Source organism: Pieris napi, chromosome 9 (genome assembly GCF_905475465.1).
Source record: "Pieris napi chromosome 9, ilPieNapi1.2, whole genome shotgun sequence".
NCBI lineage: Eukaryota > Metazoa > Arthropoda > Insecta > Lepidoptera > Pieridae > Pieris > Pieris napi.
In genome coordinates, this window is record NC_062242.1 from 8,731,626 (window position 1) to 8,744,250 (window position 12,625).

At 36.4% G+C, this 12,625-nt stretch overlaps 2 protein-coding genes across 4 annotated transcripts; one reads left to right on the plus strand and one right to left on the minus strand.

Annotated features, from left to right (window-relative positions):
• Positions 1-747: 747 nt before the first annotated feature.
• Positions 748-5,980, minus strand: LOC125052664 (serine/threonine-protein kinase grp). Of its 2 annotated transcripts, XM_047653630.1 has the most exons (6): positions 5,840-5,945; positions 5,617-5,741; positions 5,370-5,541; positions 4,101-4,645; positions 3,245-3,448; positions 748-1,784 (listed from the first exon to the last, which is right to left on the minus strand). In XM_047653630.1, exons 3-6 carry the CDS (start codon positions 5,438-5,440, stop codon positions 1,246-1,248), a joined length of 1,359 nt encoding a protein of 452 aa, XP_047509586.1. In that variant the 5' UTR covers positions 5,441-5,541; positions 5,617-5,741; positions 5,840-5,945; the 3' UTR covers positions 748-1,245. The 2 variants fall into 2 exon arrangements, with proteins under 2 accessions (XP_047509586.1, XP_047509585.1); XM_047653629.1 differs by lacking the exon at positions 5,617-5,741 and having other exon boundaries at positions 5,840-5,980.
• Positions 5,981-7,326: 1,346 nt separating this feature from the next.
• Positions 7,327-9,179, plus strand: LOC125052666 (myosin-2 essential light chain). Of its 2 annotated transcripts, XM_047653635.1 has the most exons (4): positions 7,327-7,484; positions 7,556-7,583; positions 8,104-8,285; positions 8,642-9,179. In XM_047653635.1, the coding sequence occupies exons 1-4, from the start codon at positions 7,482-7,484 to the stop codon at positions 8,870-8,872; spliced, it is 444 nt and encodes a 147-aa protein (XP_047509591.1). In that variant the 5' UTR covers positions 7,327-7,481; the 3' UTR covers positions 8,873-9,179. The 2 variants fall into 2 exon arrangements, with proteins under 2 accessions (XP_047509591.1, XP_047509590.1); XM_047653634.1 differs by lacking the exons at positions 7,327-7,484; positions 7,556-7,583 and adding an exon at positions 7,622-8,030.
• The last annotated feature ends 3,446 nt before the right edge of the window (positions 9,180-12,625 follow it).

Genomic DNA, 12,625 nt, shown 5'->3' on the forward strand with positions numbered 1-12,625 from the left:
CTAAATGATTCCAACGCATTGTATCCACCACACGTCCAATTGCCCTTGAAGCTAAAGTTTAAATTGTGCGTTTTAAACTATTATTAAAGAGAGCTCAATCCAGTGTTTATGTCGTACAATTGCTTGTTCGCATTTTGTATAACCTAATTTATTTTGCAAGCGCTGAGCGCAATGAGTGCGTAATTTATTGCTTTAATAATCAAGTATGTATATTGCAAAAATAAATGTGCTTAGTTTGAATTGGTGGACTTTAGATTTACTTAAATTAATTATTGTGGCCACTGTTCAAGTGTAGCGTAGTCTGGTGGTAAAGTAGGCAAGAGCTCAAGCAGATGGACCGCAGAAAAAGAACTGTATGAAGTGGTAACATCCTCACTTATAACTGTCAGTAGTCAGTACAAACTACAATTTAAAAGTTGGTAAACCAAATCGGCAGTTAAATAAGGGTCTTCAAGCAATCCATGTGGTTAGAGCTCTTAGGTAGTAGGAATATTAATAATTTTAGGTAGTAATAAGTGTCAAGTGATGATACATTTTGTAATAAATCAGTCTATACAAAATATCTTTTATTTCTATTTTTTGATTTTGTTTTCTCATAATTCCAGTCTTCTAGACATTGGAAAGTTTCTATAATAGTTTATTCAAAATAAAAATCAATTTAAAAAAGAATATGTAAATGAACTTAAATATTCGTTCATGTTTTATTAGCTTATTTTACTTTTTAACAATAAAATTCAAACCACCCAAAACTGCTGACATTTTATTTTACATCATTTTAATTACAAAACTTTTAGAAAAATAATTTTACTTAAAAAGTACATGCATATTTACTATCCACTTAATTAGGTTTTCACTAAAATCTCACACAAATAAGTAGATATAAAAAATATTACTTGGTCCATGCATTTTGTTATTAGAAATATTCCAAAGATTGGTTTTCATACAAGGGTAAAATCTTACTGAGGTATCTGTCGTTACATACTATTACAATAGACAGATCAAATATAAAGCCATTTTATCACATGTGCCATATTTATCACATATAAGGCAGTAATTGCGTTATATGTGAAATATTACAATACTTATATTACATGACAATGTTGACATTTGCACCAAGATTGAACGGAACAATGAACATTGAATGTGCAACAACGTCACCTTCTTAAAAACACTCAATTCAAATAAGGTAGTTTATATCATAACAGAAAAAACTTCACATGCGCATCCTAGTTATGATATGCGTTCTTAGGCGGTGTCCATGCGGCATGTTTCAGTAGTAACTGGGGTAAGCGGTGCTAGTAAGTCGCGTTGCGGCGGCGCAGGCGCAGCTAGCGGACGTAGTGCCTCACTTAACTCGCGAAACCTGCGCTTGAAGGCAAGTCCACACCCACGAGCCCGCCGAAACTCAATCATAACGCAGCCACCGGCAGCAGGCGTTTCCCGCACGCGTACTGCCCATGCTCGCATGCGTACTTCACCGCATTCAACGGCCATGACACGTGGATGTAAATAGCGGTACGTGTGACCGCGGGCGGTCAGCTGTTCGGCCAGCGCAGGTAGAGCGTCGCGTTCGGCGCAGCGCAGGAACAAGCGTGTGAGCCGTGGCGCCAGGCGCTGGAGCGGAGCACCTGCCTCAGCTAGCAAATCGTCGCTATGTGCCGGTTGCGAGTGGCAAAGAAGCTCGTCCATGTCGCGCGTGCTTAGCTCACATTCGTTGCCGCCCGCCACACCGCACGGCTGCGAGCTCCATGGACGACCGCCAGCCGAGCCCGCGTCTACCTCGTCTGTTCAGTAAGAGATAATACATGTTAAAAGAAAAAAAATCACCAAAGTAATAAACATACTTACTACAACATTCAACTTCCAAACAAATGATACACAATTGCAATATATGTACATTGAGATTTCATAAATTAAACTATGTACTAGTAAATAATATTTTCTAATTTAAATTTATGCAATTCTAACATTTTGTAGGACATTTTTAAAATGATACGAATGAAGGTTACAAGAATCAAATAAGTATAATTTAACATCAGCAATTATCATCTAGAACTTTACATGAAATTCTATATATACTTGACATAAAAAAGTTTATACACAAAGTAAATATACATTAAACTTATACATAGATATTATACAAATAATAGTTGTAAGATTTAGTATTGTTACCGCATATGGTAACAGCGAAATCCTAGAAAATTAGATGTAATTGGCAATTTTTCCTTCAAGTGGCATCGAGTCGTAAGTGCTGGCGCGGTGCTTTGGTAATCTAGCTTTATGAGCACTGTACGTCATGAGCTAAATAACCAAAGCGCCGAACCGAGCTGGTGGCTTTCGTCTGGTCACTTGTTGCTTGATGTAGTTCTGGTGATGGCGATCAGCACCTGGCTGAGGCACGAGGCATCTCTGAGGTCGGATTCACTCAGAGTCACCTAGTACCTGACCGGGCGTAGCGCGGCTAGACGCTTTAGGAAAGAGAACCGACGTGGCAGCTACGCGAACTTATATTACCCTTTAGAAAATTATACTTTTCCTTTTACCCTCATTGAGTAATTACCGTCCTACTGTAATGACGTAACAATTTTGTCAATGTAACAAAATAAGATAATTTATCACTGCAGTGATCTAAACTCCCACGAGGGCTTTCTTTCCACACTATACCGTAATCTATGTTATGACATGGGACGCTTTAATATTTCAGAATTTTTATATAATAGGTAAGTAGTTCAGCCAATTTGGAACAATATGTGACTGTCTATTTTAAAAAATTATATTTGTTTATACTTTTTCATTTTATTGTTTATAGGTGCCTATTATAATCTTAATATATATAAATTACGTGTCACGTTGTTTGTCCGCTATGGACTCCTAAAAAACCGAACCGATATCAATCAAATTTGCACACCGTGTGTAGTTTGATCCAACTTAAAAGATAGGATAGCTTAAATCTCAATTTATACCCGCAATATTATTTTTTTTGCAAAATATTTGTTTATTATTTGATAGTCACAATTCTAACAGATGGCGCTGTGTTGAAAGTAAGAACGTTACACATAAGCTCGCATAAACCACCAATAAAGCATGGTGGTCCCCATGACTGGTGTTCTCCTAACGTTTTTCTTGAAAAAAACCTTAGCCACAGCAACGCTTGGCCGGTCTGCTAGTTGTTTATAAATATTAATATAAGCCGGTAGCTTCGACAGTGACCCAAAAAGAAGAAGTATTCATCGTTAAAGCTCACCAGAATTTCGAAGCCATCGGTGCGCAGAAAGCGCGTCTAGAGCTGGTCGACGAGTAGGATCGGGTCGCAGTGCGCGACGGAGTAAGTCCAAAGCAGGTAGTGAAACTTTGCGCCAGGGACCGCTAGGTGCAGCACCGCCAACTGACCAGGCAGACCAAGCTGCGTAACGAGCGTCCGACTCGTCAGCCCGCTCCCAGGCTAATTCTGTAATACATAATCCAGTATGTAGCATATAAATTAAAATTAAGCAACAATATATTTAAAAAAATATTACCCTGTCAGCAGATTTTAATTTTTTAATAAGATCAGATAACCTGTAATTGTTTACTAGAAAAGTAGTCAAAAAGAGGTTGATTAAAAAAGAAGATATAAAAAATTATATGGAAAAAATTTTCTTTTTAAAAAATAGGCATTAATAATAAATAGTCTTGTCCTATTAATTAGTTCAGATAATAAGATAGCTCAAAGGATTCTTCTTCACTATAAAAGACAAACAACTATAGTATAGGACGCGTTATTACTGATACATGAAACTAACTGATACAATGCTTGCATATAGTATAAAGTTTTTATGGTAGTTCATCAAAATATCGAAATTAATTTTGATTATTAAGAAAAACCACATCCACTTTAGGTTCTTTGGTAAACTTTGAGGAATATAAAACGACGAAAATATCGACTTCATCCTTGTGAATAAAACATCCTCTGACAACACGTCGAGTAACAGCGACTCGTAACTTCGGTACCGTAACTTTAGGGAATAAAAACGCCTACAGCTAGGATACCAAAGAAACGAGAGGCAGCGGGTGACGCCTAGAATACAGAAGGGAGTAGAAGAGCACAGGGCGAGACTTACCTCCGGCTAGCATGGCTAACAGCACCAGTGCAGCAGCCCAGAGGTCAGCAGGCGGCGCCCGGTAAGGCCGCGTCGGTGCCGTCAAGACTTCAGGCGCAGCGTATGGGGGCGTCCCACACACACGCGACAGTAGGCGCTCACGGCCGCCTTGCCGAAACAACGTGGCCATGCCGAAATCAGAGATCTTCAGTGTGTCGTGGTGGTCGAGCAATAAGTTCTCGGGTTTAATGTCACGATGAGCTACGCCGCGCGAGTGCAAGTAGCGCAGGCCGTCCAGCAACTGGCGCCAGTAGCGACGCGCTGCCGCTTCACCGGTGCCAGCGTCGGGTTCGATTCGGTCGAAGAGCTCGCCACCCTGCGCATACTCCAGGAAGAGATAGTGGACGTCACCGTGCTGGCGCGCGCCCAAACAGCGTAAAACGTGCGGATGACGTAAGGCGCGATGTAGACCGGCTTCACGAGCTCCAGCTCCTTGTTCTGCCCCACCGCGGACCGCCTTCAAAGCCACGCTCGCGTTCGTACGCGCGTGCACCAATAGGCGTACCCTACAAGTAAATACAGTTAAGATCCATCCTAATCAATTCAATTGAAATAAGATTTTATAGCACATTTTCATTAGCCACTTGAACTATTACTACAGATATCCTTTATTATACTTAAACATAATTGGTCATGTTCACTCACTAACATTCCATTAGTTAGTTCTAATCAAGTTTTATGTAAACGTAAACCTAAAATTATCAAAAATTATTAAAGTTACGAGTCTTCACAGATGCAGCACTTTATTGCACTGAAGATTGTACTTCAGCACACAGTAATTATTATATCCTTTTATAACATAAGTTAATGGTCTCGTGTTACACTATTACTCTTTTTAATAAACAGAGAGGTTAGCACAAAAATAAAGAGATTTCATTTTCATTAGCAGTATTCTGTTTGTATTTTATCTAAAATATTGTTTTGTATGACTAACCTAAGACTGATTTGGTAACAGTATGCAGTTAAGATTAAAAATAATATTTTTTCCATAATAAATATTGTGTTCTGTAAAACATGGATAATAATTATACCAAACTGTTATCACAAAATATTGATAAAAACAACACAATCTGTATGATAAAATACTAAAAACAAACTATGTCAGTCAGTTCTTTCTCTTAAAATTTTGTTGATATGAAGTTACAAATACCAACATACACCATTATTACCTTTCTGGGGTAATCTATAAATACAAAACTATAGCAATGAAAATTAACAAATTATGCATACTCGCCATAGGCGCCCTCGCCCAGCACCTGTGCCACAAGCCAACCTTCCACAAATTCTCCGCCGGAGCTCATGACACCGCTCTCAGCTGAGCGGCCGCCGCCACACGGCCGCAGTACTGGGCCCCGGCGGATTATATCGTCGACCACGCCGACAACTTTCTCTATTAGAGTACCTATTACATTAAATAACTTGTTAAAATAGGAATCATTTTGAATAAATAGTATTACTTCAGAGGCTTTCACGGTACCTCAGGTAAAGCAAGCAAATGTTTAAAACTAAATGGCGGAAGGCACGTGGAGTTTAGCGAACAAAGCCTTTGACGAACATTGACATCGCCCTCGTCCTGTCGGCTGTCTTGCGTGATATGATTAACTACGCATTATTACACAAAATACAATAATAAACAGCTCAAAATTCGTATACAAGAGGGATCATTAAGAATATTGTACAACTTTTATTTAAATACTAACCTTTTGAAGTATCTACACCATTTTGCCATTTTTCCTGCTTTCAAGTTTCAACAAATCAGCATTCAGGCGGTGAACTGCAAACAAGTGTGACCATCTAAAAATACATAATCTGCCAAATTCTTTCCTAAAGAGTGCCAGATTGACTCAAATACTAATAATTGCCTTTACTATTCCATACAAAAATAATATTAGTTTAATAATTTTACACCATAATATTTATTTATTTTTAATAGTTGTATAACAGGACTATTTAGTAAAAGAGAAATTAGAAATATCAACCAGTACTAAATGGGCTATACTAACATTTTTTTATGTGGCCTCCTGGTAGGCTGAAAACCATACCATTATATTGACAAGATTATAACCTAATCGAATGTGACAGGCCTATTCCTAGTAGTAAATCATTCATTCATTATGAATGATTTAGATATTTATTCTTACTAGCAGCATACGAGATGATTTCAGGAGTACTGTGCTTAGTGTTTTTAAAGCCTGCATGCAGATCATTTTATGAGTGAAAACTAATGAATATTTAGGTGAGATAGCTCGATCGATGACCATATTAGACAGATCATATAATATTTCATATATACATCTATAATATGGTGAAGAGATACATTTTGATGAAAAACTGAAAAAATTATAATTAGAATGACTGATTCAATTTAGGATGGAGGACAAGATATCTGTAGTTGATAGTAACAGTAACTATTAAACAATTACTTATCATGTTTTATCCATCTGAGATAGCAGCAGAATATATCGACTTTTTTAATGTTAGTGGTAAGGTTACCATTGTAAGTCCATTTTATTTTTTTTGCTAGTGCTGTTGACGCTGCTCGAAACAAATTACCAAAATAAAAGGATTCTACAAAAAAATGGTCACAATGTTAGAAATCCGATCACGGCCGCGACGCCGCGGCCGTCGTTGCCGAGATCGTCTTCGTTTAGGATCGGCTTTCATTCGGAATCTCGAGCAAATCACGGTATGCTTCAATTCACGATCAATGGCTGGAAGCGTTCGGAAATGATAAAATATTGCAAACATTTGTTAAATTATAAAATGATTTGCTAAAATAAAATCTATAGTATCATTAAGACTACAAAAGAACTGAAAATAAATTGATGGGTATTGGGTGGATTCCAAATTAAAAAAAACATTGGTATGTTTTATTGAATATGTCAGTCTATAGATTCAATACAGGTTAGTAGTTTGCCTTTTTCCCCACAGATTCTAAATGTCTCTCATCTACTTTAACATAAGTTTTTGTATGTGAATTAGTAAAAACGTACACAGAACATCACAAATACCTTATAATTTATTGAGATTCCTCATACATTTTCTCTAATTTGGAATAAATTAATTAAACTACCCAGAAACTGATGAACTGGCAAAGAATAAAAAGAATCAAAGATTGAGATCTAAAAGCTATGGACTTCCATAATCCATAGGTAAATTTAGAATTTTGTATCTATATCTATGGTTACATTTTCAATTTGATAGAATAGACACTTTGTTAGGTGTTATCTTGGTAGCAGAAAAAAATATCCATATATAATAAAAAACCTTCAGTTAGGACTTAGGTACATTTGTGAATATTTAAATTATAATCATAAATTGAGAGTATCTGAAGAAGAAATCATGGTAAGTGGTTCTTTTAAATATATTTTTTCTAGAATTTGTATAATGATAATTATGCGTTTATTACTTTTTAGGCTGGATATTCAGAAGATCAAATAGCAGGTGAGTGAGTCATCATAATATAGGAAAATTTCGATATTTAAATAATTACCGCAAGCAAATTAGAACAAAATGACAACAAGACAGGGTTACATACATGTTAATACCTTAACTGTTGGTTGTAAACCAGTACGTTGTTTATACGTAAGATGTTAAAAAATTGTTTCTACGTAAAAACGTAAGACTTGGGCGTAAGGCGTGTCGCACTGTTGTGAGTTGGCCCATGACTCACGTCAATCAACAATCTCAACGAAAGCGTCACCTATTGCAAGCGCCCTACATTCCATATAAGGTTGGTATTTTATACAATATGGATGTCGGAGGCCGACCGCCGTGTGGCGTGTGCAACAACTGCTCAGCCTGCAGGCACTCAGTGCGTTGGCGGCTTCTCTCAGTGCAACATGTTTATGTTCAATCCACCCACTAAGCTAAAACTTAACTCAGTTGAAGGTAAAGGGTAACTTTTTGGTCAGGAGAGATTTCACTATAAAACAGAAGTGTTATCATGATGGTCATATTGCAGAGTTCCAAGAAGCATTTCAGCTGTTTGACTCACGTGGAGATGGCAAGATACATGTGGCACAAATTGGAGATGCTCTGAGGGCTCTGGGCCAAAACCCCACTGAATCTGATGTTAAAAAGTGCACATTACACTTGAAGCCAGATGAGAGGATATCATTTGAAGTATTCTTACCAATATATCAGGTAAATGCTGCTTACACACATCAAGTGTATGTAATTGTCGTCCTCACCTTGAAACACAGTGTCAACTGTTTTGAGCTAAGGTCACATTACCAATTTAATTATTTCATGTACTAAGTTATGAGTACAAGCTATCCAAGTAGTCTTCTTAAAATAATGAGTCAGCTATTCATATCTGTATGTATTAAATAGAGCATGATATATTTGTATTTTATTCAAACTTTAATAAATTTAAATGTCAATTTATTCCAATATTTTCTGCTAAAGCACTTAGAATTTTGAATTTTGCAATATATACCTGTTAAAGCAATTTTTTGAAGATTATCTATTATTAATTAATTTTTCATGATGCATTGCAGGCAATATCAAAAGCCCGTAGCGGTGATACAGCTAATGATTTCATTGAGGGTCTGCGGCACTTTGATAAAGATGGCAATGGATTCATATCATCCGCTGAGCTTCGCCACCTGCTGTCAACATTGGGTGAAAAACTGAGTGATGATGAAGTGGAACAGTTGCTGCAAGGCCAGGAGGATTCGCATGGCAACATCAATTATGAGAACTTTGTGCACCTTATCATGCAAGGCTGAGCTCTTGTTAAAATAATTCTATCGTATTAAAATATGGAGTGACTAGTATTTTTAACTGGTTTCAAATACTCCTTACAAATATTTAATTTTATGGACCAAATTAGTTTTAGTGTTTTTATTAAACTTTAAACCATTTCCATTTATTATAATATTATGTATGGCATTCTCTCTGTCATCTATGATCTAAAATTTATTATTTTCAGTTAAGGATATTCCAAAATATACTGCTTTAATTCTAAGTGACATATATTGTGTATTGCGATGTATGTAAATATGTTGTATACATAATAAAATAAGTATTAATATTTATAATAGTTTTATTTATTATCCGTTTTTCTTTACTCTGTTTTTTGTTGCAACCAAAAATATAGGAGGAATTAAAGAAATTCTCTATAAGCATAAAAAAGCAGCAAACAAACATTAGGAAAAGTCATTTCACAGGAAAAAATACTACGGCTGCAGGTATTGTTACGTGTGCTCCTAAAATGTTGCTCCATTTTGTTAAGTTTTGGGAGTGTCAAGATTTTTGAAGTTATACTTCTTTAGGCGCGTTATGAAAAATTGATGAGAGTGAAATATTACGATGCGCGCGCACCGTGACACAAAATTAACAGAATGAAGTTGCTCACGGAAGATGCTGCGGCATTGGACATAATTTCAAATTCAAATTCAAATTCAAAAATCATTTATTCACGTAGGTAACACAATGTACACTTGTGATTCGTCATTAAAGATATAAATATTAATGCTTCTAATTTTACATTTACTGCCAGTTCTCAAATCAAGGGCGTAGAACGGAAGAGAAGAACTGGCAATAAACTCTCCGCCACTCTTTTTAATCGCCATGTTTTTTTTTTTTTTTTTTACACAACGGTTGTAAGGAGCTGCAACCATTACACCATGTTCCACATGACATTTTAAGTAATTAATAATAAGAACATAAATAAAAACAAAGACTTGTCCCCTATCAGCAGGAGGCATGGTGAAATAGGAGCACGCACTTACATTCTCGTGGGAACAACACGCAAACACATAGTCGAAATAATTAACATCACCGCATACACGAATTCAAGTACGACCAGTCACCACAAGCAGCACCCGTTCACGAGTATGACGCATGGCCAGCCATCGGCCCCCTCGCCATATTTTAGGGAGAGAGACAACCCGACGCATGGACGCCGCCACAAGCAATGACATTTAAGCGAGCATGACGATCCTTGAAATGTGGACTTGGCTACATAAGAAAATAATAATAATACTGAAATAATTGGATACCACATGGATCACGGTTTGTTCCCACTTTACATTAAAACAGTCGTGGATGTTGACGATCGCCCCAGAGTCTGGAAATGCAGCCGAGAGATTCAGTCGTGTTACCTATAATATATACTGGAGCAACTCATATCCAAGCACTAGGATCGTTTAAATATTCATTTATATTATAATAAGCCTTAGTAAGCAGTTTTACTTTAATGTACGATTTAAATTTATTTATTGACAACGCTTGTATCTCACTAGGGATTTTGTTGAAAAAACGTATACAATTGCCTTGGAAAGAATTACTCGTTTTATGCAGCCTTCTGGTTGGTGCGCTAATTTTGTCTTTATTACGAGTACTATAATTATGGAAGCTACTATTCTTTTTAAAGATATCTATATTTTTCCGCACATACAAAATATTCTCATAAATGTATTGACTTGCCAGAGTCAAAATATGTAATTCCTTAAATTTGCTTCGGACCGACTCCCGTGGGGACAACCCACAGATCGCTCTTATAGCCCGCTTTTGCACTACAAATATCGATTTAATGTCAGCTGCATTACCCCACAAAATAACACCATATGACATTATACTATGAAAATAGCTGAAATAAACAAGCTTTGCTGTGTTCTCATCCGTAAGATCGCGTATCTTTTTAACTGCGAACGCTGCGGAACTTAGCCTATTCGAAAGACCTTCTATGTGTCGGCCCCACTGGAGTTTACTATCTAAAGTAATTCCCAAGAACACCGCATTATCAACAAAGTCTATTTCCTCGTCTTTAATTATTATTTGAGAATGACTACTTTTTACATTTGTAGTTACAAATTTAACACATTTTGTCTTCTTTTCGTTTAACTTAAGATTATTTGTATTAAACCAGTGAACTACACTGGAGATGGCACTGTTTACGTTATCAAGTGATGGATTTTGTCGTTTCACTTTAAATAAAAGCGAAGTGTCATCAGCAAACAGTACTATCTCGTGAAGCTCCTTTACAAGAAATGGCAGGTCATTTATATAGACAAGGAATAAGAAGGGACCAAGTATGGAGCCCTGCGGTACTCCCATAGTAACAGAGGATCCCTGTGATATAGCTCCATTTACATTTACCTTTTGAATTCTATCGCTCAGGTATGATTCCACAAGATTTAGCGCCCTTTCGCCAATGCCATAGTGTTGAAGTTTCTTGATTAGGATTTCGTGATGGACACAGTCAAAAGCCTTTGATAAGTCGCAAAAAACTCCAATGGCATCATGAGAATTTTCCCAAGCATTTAAAATTTCGGAAATTAATTGAATGCCAGCATCTGCTGTAGAGCGACCTCTTGTAAAACCAAACTGCTGGCTATGCATAATTTTATTATTATTAAAATGTGTCAATAATTGTTCAAGAATGATTTTTTCAAAGATTTTACTCAAAGCCGGCAGCACAGATATAGGTCTAAAATTTGTGGGGTCCGAAGTGCTGCCCGTTTTGAATAACGGTGTGATTTTACTTATCTTCCTCTGGTCTGGAAAGACTCCACAATCTATACATTCATTAAATATTATAGCCAACTCTGAACTGATAGTATTGATTACTGATTGTAAAATGAAAACAGATACACCCCAAAGATCTTTAGTTTTTTTTATTTTTAGCTGTTTAAATGTTTTTATAATTAAAAACATTCAACAATATTTAAAAACAACATTCGAATAATAATTGAATTTATGATACACTATAAATATTTATTTAAGTTTTCAAATGTAAACTGAACTTTATTGACTATAATGACTCCTTTTCCAGTCTTTGATTATTTAATTGTAATTAATTCTTTGCATGCAATCAAAAACTATTATTAATAATGCCAAAGAAGTATAACTTCTTACGCGCGTACATAAGTACACGCACCCTTTTTATTTATTTAAATATTGTTAGGCGCAAATAAGTTTTAGCACTGTTCCGTTACTCGAAATCTAACAGCTAACTATGCGTTAAAGTTTTTCTGAGGATTTGGTTTTTGGTAATAGAAAACCGCTGCGTATGTTTAATTAACGCCTGCCAGATTTTGCATAGCTATGTTGAATAGCGCTTTTTATGAGGTAAGTTTATTCAACATTTGCTTAAATATACTATTCTTCTTTATTGAGTATTTTTCATTCAGGGCAAGCAGTTATTTCTGTTCTTTTATCTATAAATAATTTTAATTGGGTGTAAGTTGTTGGTGACTAGCATCCAGTAATAGGATTTTAAAGTTATATTAGTACTGAGAAGTTATAGTAAGCAGATAGGAATTTCTATGTCTACAAATTATATACTAATTCCGCGGTATCAGCGCATCACCTGCTACTCATGAAGGCTGAATGACGTGAGGGTCGAGGGCAAGGTGCAGTAATCGTTTGCACTGATCACCGGGAACAAGGAGCCTAAAGGAGAGATAAACGAGGCAACCATTAGTGCTGCTTCCTGCTCGTGCGCCGAGGAGAAGGGGTGAAGGGGGGGCAGGGTA